This window comes from Poecile atricapillus, chromosome 4 (genome assembly GCF_030490865.1).
Source record: "Poecile atricapillus isolate bPoeAtr1 chromosome 4, bPoeAtr1.hap1, whole genome shotgun sequence".
NCBI classification, from domain to species: domain Eukaryota; kingdom Metazoa; phylum Chordata; class Aves; order Passeriformes; family Paridae; genus Poecile; species Poecile atricapillus.
Genome location: NC_081252.1, coordinates 64281121 through 64299673, shown reverse-complemented (window position 1 = coordinate 64299673; position 18553 = coordinate 64281121). Strand labels below are relative to the sequence as shown.

The 18553-nt window shown below is 38.3% G+C and overlaps 1 protein-coding gene across 1 annotated transcript in view; it reads left to right on the top strand.

Annotated features, from left to right (window-relative positions):
* Positions 1-18553, top strand: part of C4H4orf50 (chromosome 4 C4orf50 homolog) — an 86978-nt gene that overhangs the window by 28350 nt on the left and 40075 nt on the right. The window contains exons 10-13 of the mRNA XM_058839047.1: positions 384-560; positions 2796-2852; positions 3254-3436; positions 11880-12114. Of these exons, the coding sequence (XP_058695030.1) occupies positions 384-560; positions 2796-2852; positions 3254-3436; positions 11880-12114 (652 nt within the window). The remainder of the gene's footprint in view (positions 1-383; positions 561-2795; positions 2853-3253; positions 3437-11879; positions 12115-18553) is intronic.

Sequence of the window (18553 nt, the reverse complement as noted above, 5' to 3'; positions counted from 1 at the left end):
GCCTGGGAACTTTTGAGTTTTTTTCTTATTTACCATGTTACCACAGGTTGGTAATTTCATCAGTCTTTCCCCAGTTTCCCCATTTATTAAATCATTACAATACATATATTTACCTTGAAGAAATGTTGTGAAAATCCAATTGGATACCTGTTCTCACAGGGATCAGGTACTCTTTACATATGTAGAGTTTAAGATTAGTGCAAAATATTAGTGCTAATATGTTCATGAAGTTTTGGGATCATATATTTTATAATAATTTGCTTCTTTTGGTGTGCAAGGTAGGTAGTTATATTGATTGAAAAGTTTTGTGCTGTAAGACATGATTAAAAGCATTTTTGTTGTTTTATACACCTGAATTGAAAATCTGTATATTTTCTCTCTAGCCTGTGTACACATTGAAGGATGCCCAGGAAAAGGAGGTGAATAAAATAGCCAGTAAGAGATTAGAGCAGCAAGTGTTGACTTTGAAAGCCCAGCTCAGGGACCAGGCTGCATTACAAAATCAGTTTCGTGACTTGCAGAATGAAGTGAAACTCCTTCAGGCTCAGCTATGTGAAAAGGTATAAAGTTGTTTTATGTGTTCTTAAATGTGAGCTTAGACTTCAGATTCTACATCTCTGTTTTCAAAGGGGAGAAGCAAAATAGTCTTCTTTCCTGGGAATGAAACTGAGGATAGTTAAATGGTTTCCATGTAAAAGTACTCCTGACTTCAGAGAAATAAGAAAAAGATGTAAACTGCTTGAGTAATCCATGTTGTGGAAAAATGACAGATGATCACAAAAGTTCAGTCTCTGCTCTAATTAATCCCCATAGTGTAATGCAAGCACAGTCATGCTGAAATTCTTTACAGAGCCACTTCCTTGACTAAAATTGTCAGGATTTTTTAACATTCCCAACTCTCTTGTTCCATTAGATCAGATTAGGGAACTCCAAGCTAATAATAGAATTTTGAGAGAGTTTTCGTAACTTTTTTTGGCTCATCTGCTAGGGTTACACATTAAAAGTTTCAGTAAGACATTTTCAGGTGTGTGGTTTGGATTCTTGCCATAGTTACTCTGATGAGAACGGCCATGTATGCACAAATGTACTTCCACAAGCAGTTTTCACACTTGTGCATTATATTGCACCTGGCAAACCAGAGTGGGTACATTAAGATTTGCAAAGCTGCTACCTTACAGCATGAGAGCAAAGCTGCTGCTGTAAGTGTGACTACAGCTACTGAACTCTTGGGTGGAAAAAAATTCCTCCTAGGACTTCTTTCCCTTAAATTTTCGTTCCTATTGGGAACTATATTTTGGAACGGGGTGATAGTTACAATGTGAGCCAAATTGCAATTGCCCATCAGGCTCTGAAACAGCTAGTAAATAGATGTTCTCAATAGTGCTCTTTGTTCTTCATAGCCTGTTACAATGAGCAGAACATGCTTCTCCTTTGTCTGTACTCTGAAATACAAGAGATGATTATCTTCTCCCTACTGGGAACAGGTTTCATTCTACTTTCTCCGAAGTAAACCCATCTTTCTACAATTCTGGTGTCTGTTGTGTTGTTTGTTTGTTTGGTGGTGGTAGTTTTGTTTTGTTTTGTTTTTCCTAGCCTCATTGTGTGCTGTGGTTTGCTCTAAACCAGTTCTGTAAAGAGGGTTAGTGCCTTCTCTCAGGCATGGGTTAGGGGATGCCTCTTAGAAGAACAATGCTGGTAAAATAAAACTGTTTTGTATATGTCTGGTGTCATATCAGATGGTAGGTGAGTAAAGGGTGAGACATGCTGTCCATATGAATGGACAAATCCTAATTGTTCTATTGCATCAGCAAGATGTATTGCTCCCTGCCTCATCAAGAATCGAGTGTCTCCAGTGCAGGGACCTACTGCCAGCTCTTTCTTTGTTCCCCCAATGTAAAGAAAAAAATAATAATAATAAAAAATATTTCCCCTGTCCTGCTTGTTTTGATTCCTCCCAAGCCCACAACTTATTATCTGAAGACCTTGTGATCTTTTTCTGCATAACTGAGTTCTCATAAAGGAGGGTTTTTAATGATGAATATATTTACTGTAAACTTTACAGAAATATAAATTGTCAAGCAAAATAAATGCAAAGGAATCTGTACTTTACAAAGTAAAGTCTCTACAAAGTCTATACAAAAATATGGTGTTGATTCATAATGGTGATGGATTGTATGTAGCGAGATACTGTATTTTTTTCTGCATAATCAGAAAGGAGGGTTACCATCAGTATATCTTAATCATAAGGTACTGACTAAGTAATCTGGCGCACTCTACTTCACCTCCTAATAGAGGACATGTATCAACTGTGCCAGAGTAAAAGGTTGTTGATGTTCACTTTTCAGAGTAGAATATACATGCAGAAAATCCCTCCCCTTTTCTCTAATTTTACAATACAATGTTGGTAAGGAAAGGGAAAATTTTTCCCCAAAGAATGTTTTGGAAGATTCAAGAGTAAATATGAACATGAGTGGATAATGAAGGGTACCAAATCTTTACTGTGATGCTGCTTTGATTAAATATCCTCACTGATATAAGGCTCCATCTAAGAACATCCAAAAGCCTTTGCTAATTTTTAAGACTAATGCTAATGTGAGTAGGGCAGTGTTTGTATGCCAGAGCCTATTTGTGTGCAACCAGTGCCTTACACTGATTCACCTTGTTTGTGATACAGGGTCACACAGATATGCAAAGTGTACACCTCAGTCAGGCCTAAAACAAATATCAGAAAACTGCTAGAGTATTTCAAAGTTATTCTTGAATAAACTGATGCAGGATATTTTTTAACCTTTCAGGAGAAAGAACTGCAGAAGAGAAAATCTGAAGTAAAGTTGACTCTAGCTCCTCTGAAGGTACTGTGTTTCCCTGATTCAGGACCTAAACAAGGGATATCCCTTTGCTTACAGGCACCTGTGCCTGTGCCTTCCTTCTGCAGTTGTCCCTGATTAGCTGGTTACTACTGGGCTTCCCCTTAGGCAAGGGCTCACTGACATTACTGCAAGGTTGCTTTCAGCCTGTCAAAAGGGGAACCTTGCACATGGAAAGGGAACATCTCTTTCCCATTTGTCTGTGCATATTTATTGCTCTTGAAGGTGTGGAGGCATCTAATAATGTAGAGACATAGGAATACAATATATATATATTTGGGTCAAAACATGTGGAATTACAGATCAGACACAAAATGTAATCTTGAAGTCTCAGCAGGGAGTGAAATGACAGAACCATGGAATGTTTATGTGTTCATGCCACACAGGCTAAGCTGGCTTGCCTCACCCAAAAGTGCCAGGAAAGGAACAGTTTCATTAGGAGAATGTATGATGAATTCCACAGGCAAGGATTTATTAACTCTGCCTTTGATGAAGAGATGAAGAACTTGGTAAATGACATGACCCTGGCAGAGTACATGGTTGCTTTTACACCAAGGTGTGATCAAGAGGTAAGTTCTCATACTTCCTTGTAGGATCCTCTTGTGTACACTATTGAATTAAGTGGTGGTTTTCAAAGTGTTTAGTGACATTTTATGTGTAATTATAAAGTATATTTCATTGCTTAATATAAGTATTGCTTCAGACAAATCAGTGGAGTTGGCCATTTTACTGTTGTAGGCAGGGTCTAAATTTCAGGAATTAAAGCAAAGCGCATCAATGTTCCATGCAAGAAACACTCCCCTGATATTTTGACTAAGTATCTGATGGATAATGCAGCACATATTACCCAATTTCATTTTAAATATGGATTTTGCATTTCTTTCCTGCATGATGCATTTTTTCATATTTCTGAAGTCAGGAAAAGAAGGTCAACAGTGAATATTTTAAGACTTAAGTCAGCTCAGAAGACATTTGTATTTGAAAGGGAGTTAGTCACTTGTGTTTCTCTGGCAAGGCTTAAGTGGGAATCAGCCTGTTACAAACGTGGTTCTGTTCAATATTGTCATTAATATCTTGGATACTGGGATTAAACTTTCTAATTTTGGAGTAGCACCTACTTGAAGAAATTTTTAAGGACAGGAATCCCAATCTGGAAACATCATGAAGAAGCAGGAATTCCCTTGGAGTACTTCAGAGTCCATCAACAAGTTCTTTTTCCTTTTGATTTTGTTTATTTATTTATTTTTTTTTAAAAGCCTGTAAATGTACTCAAACAGTATTTAGTAATGTTTGTGTCAAATACACTCAAGTAGAATCTTTTTGGTTAAAAGTGGGGTACGGGGAGGAAATACTGTGCGTTACGCATTTGTGTAATATTGTGTGCTTGTCACAGCAGAACACAATATTAGTCCATACTATATATTTTACTTCAGCTAACACAATGCACTGCAAAATGAATACATAAAAATAATTTATCTTAACAACATTTGATGTTTTCACCAGCAGAAGATGCTCAAAATGGGCATACAGTATAGTAAATCCACAGGCTTATTTTTCTGATGATTTCACATTTTTAAACACTGAGTGGTATTCTGTATCATGTTGACAGTGCTTATTCTTACAGTGTTACTAGGTGTTGCAAACTATCAGTCAGTCATACTTACTTTTGTGGCAAAAAGCAATTTAACTGCGTGTTAAGGAAAAGGTGGATTGATTCCTGCTTGCAGGGTGGGACAGGATTCTGTGTCTGCCTGTGTCTCCTTTGAGTGCCTCATGTGCCTCATCCAAGTTCCCACTGCACAGGAGTGTTTGATGTGACAGTGGCTAGGAACTCATCTGTCAGAAGGGAGATAGTACCCCACTGCCTTCAGACTTTTTCTCAGACACTGCTGTGATAGATGAGCATTAGTAAAGCTTGCAAACACAATAATACCAAAATACTGCTCACACTCACACAGGTTCAATGAGGGAGAATTACATTAAATATATATTCTGATAGCCAGGGAACTTACCTGCAGCATAGAGCCCCACATTAAATCCCCTGCTTTGATAGATATTTAGCTGTTCATACTAAGTGGAGCACAAGCCCCTTCCCATGGTGTCTAACACTGTAGTAGCCAGAGGTCTCACTTAGGCTCAGGCACAAATAGGATTCAAGCCTGGGGTTTTTTTATAATGCAGAGAACAGACTGGCTCTTGCTGGGTGTCTTGACACTGAGCTTAAGGCTCTTCTGGTCTATAAGTAGTTCCACATGTAATAGGGAGAAACTTTCCTACCAAGGAAGAGTTGTATGTTCCCGTGAAAAACATATATTTCTGTGCATCAGGTTTCCAATGGAAGACACTTCAATGAAAAAATATCCAAGTTTCACTACTGCTCATTTAATAATGGTTACAAAAAAAAAAAAAAAAAAAGAGACTGTTTCATACTCATGTGATACATTCCTTTGGTTTAAAAGATCTTGTATGAATTCTGTAGACATATGTTGAAGTGAACTGACTTTTCATCTTGGAAATTTTATTTCTTGCTTTCAGCTCTTACTCTCACTGGACTTCACATCTAAGATTCCAGAGCTATGCCCAATATCCACTTACATAAAATTCCTTTGAAAGCTCTTTACTTCCTTCCTGTCAGTTTTTCACTCCCACAGCATTCCTAACATTTGAATTGTGCCATACAAAACCTGGTGGATTGCCTTTTTTTTTTTTCTTTTATTTTCCTTCTTAAATTAAAGATTTGCAATTGGCTTTATTCATTACTGGACCCAGTAACAAATGGAAACCTGTCACACATTGGCAGCAAACCTCTGTGCCTTGACTTGATGAATTTCAGCTCAAAGTTTGCAGTGATGCATGAAGAGCTGATCCAGAGCCTTTTGAAGGGAAAGGGGACTCTGTACTCAATTCAGTGCCTGGCTTTGTAGTTCAGTAAAAAACTTTGAGTTTTGTTCTCAGAGAAAAAAATTGGTTCATAGTTCTATTCAGAACTCTTTTTTTTTTTTTTTTTTTTCCGTTTTGTTTTTCACCTGTACATGGAATTACATGTACAGGGGATGGAGCTACTTCAGCTGGGTGCTGGGATGTCCCAGCTTCAGTGGGGGACTTATGGGCACCACCAAGTTCCTTGTGCTTACAGACTGAGGCATACTTCAGTTCTTTGCTTATTCAGGACACAGTGGATGGTTGGTCATTTCCTTCTGTTTGCCAGAAGTATTTTCTCCCTGATTTTCATCCCAATTAAAATACTTAAATAAACCACGAAGAGGGTGTTATGCAAAACCCACTGTCTTTGGAGCTTCTCTTCGGGTTTCAGTTTCAGCATTCAAGGCTCTGCTCTCAGACGTGGTAAATCCCCCTTGTCCCTATGGCTTTATTTTGCTGACTAACTCAAGACCTCCATCAGTTCAGTTCAGCAGAGCAGCATGCATTTTGAGGCTTGTCATTCTTGGTTATTTTCACAGCCCAGCATTACATTCAAATGTTTGTGAGTGAGAAATAAAATTTTCTTGAGTCATATAGTATCTCATAATTTTGTCCCAGCAGTGCACTCTTCAGTGAGGTCAGATACATGCTAAAGTAATAAATTCATAAAAGAAAGCCAGTTTTCCTTCTCTTAATAAGTCCCAGTAAAGAGGACTAGGTTTTGAATTACTTTTCCTCATGATAAAACTGTACACCATGAAGTTCTCTATTTGTAATTTAGTTTAATTAAGCAATTTAGTTTAATTTAATTTTAGTGGGTTTTTATCATAATAAACATATATGATTGCACAGAAGGGGTTTTACTTCAATTTTTTTTCATCCACCACCTGTGTCACTGGTGAAAGCAAAAATTCTGTGCAGGATGGTGGGCAAATGCTGCCTCTCAGCTTTGAAAAAAATCATCTTTTGGGCAAGTGTTGGAATGACAATGTATGTCTAATATGGACTTGAAATTAGAAGTTAATTTCTAAGGCTTTGTGGTATATACTCTTTTTAAAAGACTTGAGAAACCATTTCAGCCCCTCGGAATGGAGCGATAATAAATTTTGGCAATAGAAATATTTTAAAGCCTTGTCTTGTTTTGTGTCTGGAAAACAAAAAGCTTGTAGCTGAAGAGGACACATTCCTGGGACAAGGGCTGCCTCCAGCAGGTACACATGGTACTTGGCATAGTTCCATAGCTGGGGTTCACGTGCCCAGTGTCAGATACAGATTGTGTGTCCACATTTGCCCTTTTGTCATGTCCCATTTTAATCACCTCCTTTTGAATGCAGATTTTTTTTAATTGGAAGGACCTTGGTCTCATCTTAATTTTTTAGCTTTTTTAGAATTAATTCACATTATTAACAGTTACTGTTTTTCTGCCTTTCCCAGTGAAAAGAACACAGGACAGCATTTATCAACTGATCTTGGACGTTCGTGTTCACAAAACATCTAACAAAAAAGGACTGGGACTTGGCTTTGCAACAGCTGCTTTACTTGGGATGGTAAAATTAGGAAGCAAGAGAAGATGTTCCAGATGAGTAATAGAACATGTGAAAGAGGTGGCTCGATTTTTTTTCCTGAGTTTAGGTGTCTACTTGCAGTTTAAGAGCCAGGCTTTACCCAGTCTGGCTGGCTTGAACATGAGGCAGTGTCTATGCTGCTTTTCATGGATCAGAGAACCACACAGAGGAGCAAGTGAGCTTGGCTCTCCTTTCATGTGGACTCAGCCCAGCTGGTACAGTTGTGCAATACTTTGGGCCTTTTCTCTCTCTTTTGGGCTAGGTGTGGAGAAAAAGGAGTATGTGTAATTCTTTCCCTCAGATGATTGAGCCAACAGCCTCTGTCCGGAGGTCTGTAATGGAAAATGCTGCTCATCCAATTTCTCTTGTGCTGGAACACTTTGACCTGATGATATATATTCTTTCCATAGTGGATCTGAAACCATTGTGGCTCTTTGCCCTCATTTCTTTGGGCTGAAAGGGAATTTGTGCAAGGAATGTAGGGATAAGTGATAGTGCTTAATGCTTTTCCTGCAGTCATCTTAAACCTTATGGATGGAAAGCTCCAGGCAAGCAATGTGTCCAGTGCAGTGAATTGTTCTACAGATTAAATGCACAGAACAGCATAGCTTAATTCTTCTTTCTGTCAAGGGATTTCTTCTGAGATATGTTTTGGTAGAACAATGTTTTTTGTTTGTGAGTTTGTATTTCTACTCATTACTTTGCAAGAAATCACTTTGTGCTTTCCAGTGAATCGTATTTGAAGATAATAGGCCTGAAATAAAATTCTGATGCTTTCCTTAAAATGGTTTGTGTGTGGCTCTTAAGGTGAGAGGCTTTTCTGGCACTGAGGGTGAGATACATTTCCTGTATGATGTCTGTACTTCTGACAGTCATCTGTGGTAGTTTATCTATTTATTTTCATAGTTAAAGCAGAGAAAGACACACTTCCAAGGAGCTATCCTGCCCATTTTCTGTACCAGCTTTAGGTAAGTGCGGGTGACTGCGCACTGACAGCCTGCCCTGGGAGGGAGTGGAGTCTCCCTCGCTGAAGACATTCAGGAACCCTCTGGACACCATCCTATGCCATGTGCTCTGGGATGACCCTGCTTGAGCAGGGAGGATGGGTGGACCAGATGACCCACTGTGGTCCCTTCCAACCTGACCCATCCTGTGACCCTGTGATAAGGTGGGAAGAGCTTTAGAAGTTGGACTCCAGTGCTTGTCAAGGGGGCCAGGGGGAGATACGTTTTGGTTTGATGAGTCCCATCCTCAGAACGGAGAAAGAATTTAATTTCAGTCTTTTTGGGACAAGGCTGATCGAGAGCAGGAAGTCTTTCAAGACTAAGGTTTTTTTGCAGGAAGAGACTTTTTTTTACCTGCCATTACAGTGATTCAAGAACATTGATGCCTGAATCATTGGAATTCCAAGTGATTGAAGGAGTGGAATTAGTTATTTAGGAATTTTTTTAAAGAAGGGTAAAGTCCATTGCTGAGACATACGTTAGTTTTGACCTTTAGAGAAATTATTAATAATACTGAGAGGCATGAAATAACATATTTTAAAACATTAATGGCAGCCTGGCCTTTCCAGTGAAATAACTGATGAAGCTGTTCAATAATTGTATAAGTGATTGTTTAGTTAGAGGGGATTTCAAGAATTTGTGGTGGCTGAGGAGAGGGTTCTTACTGAAGATTGCCTTTTGAAATTAAAATTTGGTTTAGTTGACAAGATTTAGATCTATTTCTTGACTGCATAATAGAGATATTTTAGCCGTGGTTTTTGCTGTAATTCATGGGCAACAGCATGTGTTTCTCTAGAGCAGCACATGCTGGTAGAGGAGAAGCCATGACTAAAAAAAGATAAAAGCTTTAAAAAACGGAAAAGCTTTAAAAAATAACCTTCCTTTATTTTCTGATAAGTGATAGAATTTAGATTAACATAAAATCTACAATTAAAAATATGCAGATAAAACATTTTCATCTTCTCTCTGACACTACTGGCTTATGTTTTTGTAGTGTTGAGGGAAGCTGATGTTCTTTGGTTTCAATAGCAAACCTTTCTAGAGCTTGGCGTTATGTAAGTTTACACTCTTCTCAGTTTGGTCAAATATCCCAATATTGTCATTTATTCCTGGGTGGGGTAATTTGTGGAAAATTGAAAGGAAAGGAAACAAAAAAAAAAAAAGGAAAATAGAATATAGTAAAAACAATAATAATAAAAAAGAACCTACCTGAAAAAGAACAAGTTAATGTCTGGGCATTGAGAAAAACACAGAATTTTTGCTTAGCTGCATCCTTAGTGCTATAGGAAATGCAGTCTTTAGTGCTAGTCTTTTGACACAACAGAGATGAGTCTTTTGAGAGAATCATCAACTTTGAAATATAGTGCAGACTATACTGTGAAATCTTTGTCAGGGTAGTAGCATCTTCACTCACTGTGGTTTGCATTAACCCTGCTTTGTTCTGAGTGTCACTACTTTGGCTGCAGAAGAATTTGCTAATTTCAAGAGGCAAAAGGGTTTGTTGGTTAAAGAGTTGAAAGAAAGGAATGACCCTGCAAGGAGGTTATTTTTCTAGAAATGACTTGTGCCAGTGTCACAGCTTTGATTTGGTGGTGTGATTTTTCTGTCAGCTTTACCAGCTCCCCTGCCTATGAGCAGAACAGTGATTTGCCTTTGCATGGGTCATTGAGCTCCAGAACTTGTTCTGCTCCTGCTCACTCTCATCTATCACCACAAATGCCTCTAACTGTGCTTCCTGTAGTGAGGAAATTCTCATCAAATAATTTTAGATCCGATATCTTCATGCCTCAAAACATTTCAGGGCTGACCTTTCATCACTTCAAGCCAGTTGGCATTTTTTGTGAGTGATGGGGAGAGATACTGCACTTGTAACCTTGATTGGAAACCAAGGACTCTGGAGCTGCCTTGGGCTCCTGTGTTTAGAGGGGAATATCCAAATGTATAGCTTTCACTTCCCATCTGATCTGTGCCTGCAATGCTAGGATATGTTTGGGTGTTCATGCCACCTTGCCTAAATGAATGCAATACCCAGATAGTATCACAGACCCCTCTGTAATCAGCATAGAGAAGGCAAATCTTTTAACCAAGAGCAGCAATCTAAATTCTGTGCCCCAAACTGACCAATATGAGTGCTCCTTCCATCCCTGGACGTGTCTGCCTTGTTCCTGTAAAGCCTGAAATAAAGGATCCAGGAGGCAGCTGCTCCTGGCCAGTGTCTCAGCTGGCCACACATGCTTGTGTTGGGAGCTTTAAGGAGATCAAAGGCCACAATTCAACAGAGCTGGTTCTCTCTGCTCATGGTGGGGAGCCAGGAACAGGAGGTGAAATGGCAACAACAAAAACACCGTGTTCTTCTTCATGTCGTAACAGAACTATAGTTAGATGCAGGAGCTTGTCAATAAATGCTCATCATTCTGTTGGGTCATTTCAGAGCAATCTTACACTGCTATTGCATTTTGGAGTCCTTTGATTTTTCTTTTTTTAATGGACACAAGTGATATAGCTAAAACTCAATAAAGATGCATAGAGCAAAACCAATATATTATTTTAAGTAAAATGTGTTTTCTTTTAAGTAATTCTTCCTGACCTGGCATATATACATATCTGCTTTTCTGGAGCTTTTGCGAGAGGACTAATGGCAATGAGATGTTATGCATAATGAGGTGTATTAATTTTAGAAAGAAAGAACTCCTCAAAAACCAAAAGGCTGAAATGGCAGGGCTTGCAATCACAAGAAAAAATGCAAGTTATATGGTAGCTATAATGAATTTGGTTTTGAATGATAAAATGCTACTGCCCTATAGTAGTCATTTGTATTCAGGGAGATCTACTCCTGCTTGCAGCTGTTACGAAAATGTGCATAATTAGACTACCATTTCTGTCTTAAATTTGTCTGCAGCTCAGTAAAGATATTCTAAAAGGATAGCTTGCTGTTGTGTTAAAGTTGATTTGGAGGTGAAATAAGATCAACTGAATTAATATTTTTGTTTTGAATAAGAAGATCTGTGTAAGAGTTCATGCAGTTGAACTAACACGCTTTTGGAGTCTGTTCAGCTTAACTTTCTTGAACATTCAGAGGTATACAGACCTGAACTAGTTGTGCAGTGTGAGAAAATATGTGTGTAAAGGAATCCTGTTAGAAATTTTGAGATTCTTCAAGAGAACTGAGATAATTTTTAAAATTAGGAAATTTTTCCTAGTGTTAATCTGGAATTTCTTAATAGCTCAAGGTGAATTTTCAGCTGCAGTTAAAGTTTAGAGATCTTTTTTGGGAGTTTTTTTTGAGAATGACTTGTTGAATACAGGATTCTTTATTTAGAGGGGTGCAGGAGTGCTCCACATCTGAAATAATTGGTATGTTATCTTTTCCCTTATTTTACAAAGTGTAATTTATTTACAGTTAATTTCTGTGAATGTTTCTTTTAGTGAACTCATCCAAATGGCTTCCACTAATCCAAAATGAGCAGCATTGGAAAACTTAATCTATCTTGAATTTTTAAAAATGCTATTTTCTCTTGCAGATGCTGCCTTCCTCCAAAGACGTTTCACAGGCTAATGGGCAGCCAGAGGATCGTGTGGCACGGGCCAAAGGGAACAGGATGACTGGGTCAATATCTGCAAACCCTCAGCCAGGGATGGATGGCCCCCACAGTTCTCCCACCACCCCACACGTGTGTGCTGGTTCTTCTGTTGGAGTAACAAGCCCAGAGGTCATTGCATTGAGAACTAAGAGAAAACCATCGCAAAAATTGCCAGGTCAGTAAAGGTTTCCTCACTGTTTTTAGTTCAGTGAAATCTCTTATTCTTGGCAGAAGATACAAATGTTTGAATGATTCCTTCCAGATTTGCACAGTTGATTGTTATTTTAGACAAGCTGACAATAATGAATATTTAATGTTTTTCATTATATGTTTTCTTTACCATTGTTTAAGAGGGGCTTGGGGATTGTAAAAATAATGAAAAGATTTTGTTTTCATCATGGTACACTCTGTGGTAAGATAATCTTTGCAAATTGTTGGATTTTTAAAAAAAAAGTTGTTATGTTGATCTTGTCCTACCTTTTTTCCCCTCCAATTCTTTTTTTTTCTTTTTTTTTTTTAGTGATCCAATTATTCCTATGCCCTGAAGCTCTTTATAGTAATTTCCATTAACTGCAGGAATCCTGTTAAGAGCAGAGCTGATCAATTGCAATTGCATTTGTGACAGTCTGCTGCTAAACTAAACACGCAAGAGATTTTAGCCTCTCTAAGACAACAGAACCTCTTCATACTTGTATGGAAACAAAATTCAAATATGCAATTACTGGAGGCAGTTAGGTACAGTTAAAAAATGTTACTCCAATGAATTTCCTTTATAATCTTGGATTAAAATAAATGCAGTGAAACAATTAAAAGCATATTTTTGCTTTTGGCATTAATGAAAAGAACATACAAGATACTGAGATTTCCTTTTAGTTAAGTAATTTATTATGCAATGAAATGGTGACTCAGAATTCTGATAACATGTTACTTAGTCCAGGGGATATATATGACAGTTCAAATCAAGTTTCCTGGTTCTTTTCTCTCTCACACTCACACATAAAAAAGACCAGTGAAGATATGGCCATAAAAGAAAACTGTTATGGAGAGAAGAATGCAAGTAGCTCTTTGATTGATCTTCGTGAACTCACAGATTTATTTTTTTTTTATATATCATATGAGCTTTAATTAAATCCTAGTGAAAGCAGGACATGGGTCTCTTGTACAATTATATAGGAGGCTACAGCTGAAATCAGCCACAATGCATAGAGCATCCTGTTTCTACAAGAACATACAGCAGCACACTGGGACATCCAAGGTTATGGTTTCTGTTCTTCTCTCCTCCTCAGATACCTTCAGCTGTCCCCTCCAGCCCAAACCCGTGGGCTGGTCCCAACTTGCCCATGATCTATGAGGAAGCCCCTTGGCCTCTGCTGTCAGGGATGAAGGATGCTGCAGTGTCCCTGGAGCGTGGTGTGTTCTGGGCCACGAAGGGGAGGGATCGGTTGTCGAAACATGATGATATATTTTGGGGTCAAATAGGAAATCAGCGTGCAGGTGCTATTCCCCAGAGAATGAAACACAGAAATGCCATTATGAATAAGGCATGGCTCTCTAGAGAAAAAACAGATGGCTCAACCTCAGCCACCACAGCAGAAAGCTATTTGCCAGACATGTTGTCAGCAAGTAATAAAGGTCGATATCCTGTGGGGAGAAGTCAGCTGCATGGGAAAGAATAAAACCTGCAGAAATGAAACAAGGTAAACATCTTGGCAATGTGATTTTTCCCATTGATACAAAAGTATTAATAATTTTTTTTAAGTCAAATATTTAACTAGTTAGCATGGCCTAGCAAGTAGTTTGAGATGACTGGAAAATTTACATGGAAAAGAGCTGTGATATTTTTTATGGTCAAAATTTCATAGAACATTCGAAATCATTGAAACACATGGGTTTCATTAGCCAGGCTGCCTCCCTATTTTCTTTTCACCTTTCGTTGGTGATTTGATTTTCTTTTAACTGAAACTGTGAAACAATCTATTAAATCACTTTTTCTTTTATGTGTAACCTATTTCTTCAGAGTGCAGTGGCAAGTTCTGAAAGAACTCCTTGATCTCTGAAAGATCTCCCTTGAGTGACTGTTTCCTTTGGGATTTCAGGAAATGTAATGTCATGGACTTCCTAGAAATTAATTTTACAAAAATTAGAGGGTAATTTTGCTGTGTTTCTTTACTCTTGGGATATTTTTTTTTTAAATTACCTTTTTTTTTTTTTTAATAGGCCCAACTACAGCAATGTATTGCTGTAGGGGCTAGTATCTGTAAAACAGCATCCTTCAGTTGTTGCTTTTAAGTAACAAATTGCAGCTTACCTTGAGTAGCTTTAATGGATATGTCCACAGCCACTTTTTTTAGGGTGCTTCATGGGCATCATGGGTACAGAAACATCTGAGTTCACAGGATGGATGATGCACACTGCACCCGGTGCTGCCAAGCCCCTGCCAGGGAGGGGTTTGTGGGGTGCCAGGCCAGCTGTGCTGACACCGCCAGGACAGCACTTCCTCAGAGTCTGCTCACAAATAGCTGTGTGTGTCTGGGCTGCAGGAGCCTTGGGCAGATCCTGACTGTGAAAAGGAGGAGGGAATAGTGTGTCTGTGCAGGTGCATGAGTGCACTAATGCTGGTTGGCTCTGGGAAGTTTAACCAAGCATGGTTGTAAATTCTGCAAAATACTGATTTATGCTGTGATCTCACCAGAGTTAATACATTTGGAAAACATCCATTATTCATACATCTTTATCATTATTCTGTATTCTTCATCACTTCTATTAGACAAGGGCATTCACAAACAGTAATGCATGTCACAATTGCTGTGCTTTTCCTCTGCCTCTATTGATTACCCCAGTTGGTTCATAGTATGTTGCTACTTGTTTTTTGGAAGCCAGAAATGAAATGCCTGGTTTTGATGAAATATTAATGCATACACTCACACTTTATTGTGGAAACCTGCCTTCAGTTGTTCAGTAAGGTAACTGTGCAGTTTCTTGCAGCAGTAACTGAGTTGCTCTTCATCCAACATATCTTTAGAAAGCACACACCAGGTGCCAAGGGCAGTAGTCCCTGGAAGTGATATTGTTGAGCGCTGCCTAAGCAGGAGGCACCAGTGAGATTCCAAAATGTGGGCTTTTGCTTTTATGTGTCTTTCTCTTCTTCCTGATGCCTGGCCAGAACTTCTGAAGACAGATATACCTGCTATACGGCCATCAACTGCCTTGTCAAGTATTAAGATATTTTGATGTGCAAATATTGAATTTTGGGTTGTAAATACTGAACATCTTAACTGTTATGTTGATAAAATGATGCTTTAAGAATTAGCCATTGTGATAACTTTTTGGAGCTTTATCTTGCTGACAGTAAAATACAGGACCTGCCAGTTCAGTCTGAGGTCAGTTCATAATGTATGAAGTGTGCTAATAATAAGGGTATTAATAATAATACTCTGTGATAATATGATAATAAGTCTTTGTTATCCTAGTGAAGCAATCTACTTTGTGTTTGGGGCTATAGTGACTATCCATGAAATTAAGCCTTTGTCAGTCCAGTCCCTTTCTATCACAGATAAGTATGGTTTATTTTAAGTGTTCAGACTTCATTTTAAGCTAATTAGGTTATTTGGCCCCATTCTTCCTCCTGCTGGAACTAATAATTTCCTAAAAAGGGGCTGCAGACACACAGATGTAGATGGAAGAACAGATAATTGCAAGGATATTACCTGCACTGAAGCACTATAATTCAAAATGGACTCAAGCAATTCATCCAGCAAATGGATTCTGTGCTGGCACTTTGTTGCTTTGCTTCACAAGTCACAGATTTCAGTTAAAATCCTGTAGCCTCTTGAGGTTTTCAATTTTTTAAGACATTCATTCTTCCTACTACAAAGCATTGTTTAAAGATGTGCAGATACCACAGTTATCATTTGACCAGCTGTTTCAGCTGCTTTTCACTTATCTTAATTAAAAATGTGAGAGTTTGGGCACTACAGTGGAGGAATGGCAATAAATTAGGAGCAATCAGTTTGGAGAGCTGTGTTCAGCAGCACTGGAAAAGGTGAGTCAGCTAAAGGTTTTCTCTTTAAAACCTCTGTCTTACTCCATTTTTCCCATTGCTGAATGGACAAATGAGAAATGATAGTAAGATCATACCAAATAATTATGCAGTAGTTGATTTACAAGATGATGAGAGGGTACATTGCACCATCAAACAAGGCCCCTCAAATTCTTTAAATATGGTCATTTATAGGAACCTGACCCAAAATGTACAGTGTCAGTCCAGATGGTTCTTATATTGGTGTCCTGCTGAGGTCCTGTGGGAATCTCAGCTTGCTCAGTGAGTTATACAGGATAATTAATTTTAGCCCTTATTCTGTAAACTATTTTCTGGGTTTTTTTCTATATTGAGTGGGATCAGTAGCAATGTGCTTGCAGAGCACATCTGAATTGGCCTGTGTTGAGTCACCTGTGGTCTGCTGTTTGCCATCCATGGACCTGCATGAGTCAGCTGGCATTATCTGTACTTGACTGGATGATGAGGATAGGAAGGAAGCTGGATGACAGGATGCTGCCTACTGACTGATGCTCACTGGGCCTGCTCTCCATCCAGATTCTTCCACTCCCAAAGATATTAAACAGCACAGGAAGCTATTTTCTAGGATCAGTAGTTAGTATCAAATGAGCATTTATTGGTATGTACACGCAATATTTCCCCAGTTCTTTTTCTAGATTTGAGCTACCTAATACTGAAATCAAAATATCTCTTTTTATTAGCAAAGTTATATCTTTTGTCTCTAGTTTCAACAGTATTAGAAGAAATACAATTACATGGAAGAAGCAACCTGAAATAGTGCATAGTACTTTCTAAAGGCTGTGTGAGAGATAAACTTAAAAAGGAAACTCATGGTGTATCTGAGACTAAAAATGCACTATAGAGTAGTATGTACCCACCATGGGGGAGGAATTGGAATCTGAGGATCAAAAAGCACTGGAAAGAATAGCCTTTCTCCTATAAGAGGTGAAAAAAAAAAAAAAAGAAACTCATCACTTTCTTCCAATACTAAATGAGCATTTTCCTGAAATTAAAGAAAACTAATAATCCTCCTGCAGTTGTGCTTTGCCTGTTTTGCTCTTCACTGGTAGAAGTCATAAATAGGGAATGTAATGCCAGTTTTTATGTTCAAATGCAAAGAACACCTAGAATGACAGATCATGCATATTTTAAAAGAGTTCTCTTTAGTCAGTGCAATTCTTGCATTAGACTACTTCTCTTATTTTTCAGGAAAATAGCATTCATAATATATTTTTTTAAAACGGTAAGTTGCCCTGTATTTTGCCTACACTTGGCTGTGCATCCAGTCTCACTTAACTGGAAAGAATTAATCATGCAAGTTAAAATGGTAAAGTTGCCCATTACATCTTAGGAATGTCTACAACAGAAGTGGTTTGATCAGAATCAGTGAAAGGAACATGCTCTGCTTTCCTCTTTGAGAACTGATATGGTGGAGAAGGCTGGGAAGGCACAGGAAGGTAGGGAAGATGACAAAACTGTGTCTTCCAGGTAAGAGACACCAGGATCCTAGGTTGTCCTGTATATGAAACATCTGTAGAAAACGCAGAAGGGTTGCTGGTGAAGCCTGCCACTCCCCATGGATTGCTTTCCTTGTGCTATGAAAAGCTTTCATGCCCATCAGAAATTTTGGGAATCCGGTCTTATGTTCAGTCTGTTATCACTCATTTTCATCCTCAGGACTGGTACTTTCAGGAGTCAGAACAAAACCAAGTCACCCATGATTAAATTTGCTCTAGTCCCTAAGAATGCCTGTATATTTTTTTTTTTTGAGTAGAAATTCTGATTTGTAAAAGCACTATCTAGCACCTTTGTAGTAACAGCCTTTTCATTGAGCCCGTAAGCTGATGGATATTAAAGCCCCTAATTAAATCCAGATAATGCATGAAAGATTTCTACAGTGCAAACCTTTCTCTTAAGGCCTGATTAAACCAAAAAAACCTCACACATCTGTTTGCACAAATGTATTCTCATCAGGTCAGGCACCTGGTAGCACTGACTTAGGTCCATCCTTCTCACAATACCTCGTTCTTGGGAGTAAGGAGAACAACAAAAGCTGGGACAGAAAATCAGATTTTTCAGAAAGAATGGCCTATTACATTTAGCTGGGAATATAGTCTGTCTGCAATCTATCTGGCCCTGATCATCCTATTAGTCAGGAAAATGGTGAACCATAGAATAATGTGTTCATTTACATATAAATGTGTATAAAATATTTATGTGCATATATATACACCTATATATACGTATAATTGCACGCAGTTTGGCATAAATAAATACGGTTTAAAATAATAGGGAGAAGTGATTTTCTACAGATAATTCTTATTCTTTGCTTTGTTTTCTCCTCTCTTGGGATTTGCAAATACAAGTAAGGACAAGAGAAGAGTCTGATTTCTTTAATTCTTATTTTGAAGACTGAATTTAAACCTTAAATTGAGAGGGAACTAAGACTATGCAGTGGAAGTTCTGGTTGTACCTTGACTACACTGCAGATTAAAAATCCAGGTATGTATGAAACTGTCTTCTCCTTTCCAAATAAACTAGATTCCATGGGAAGGAC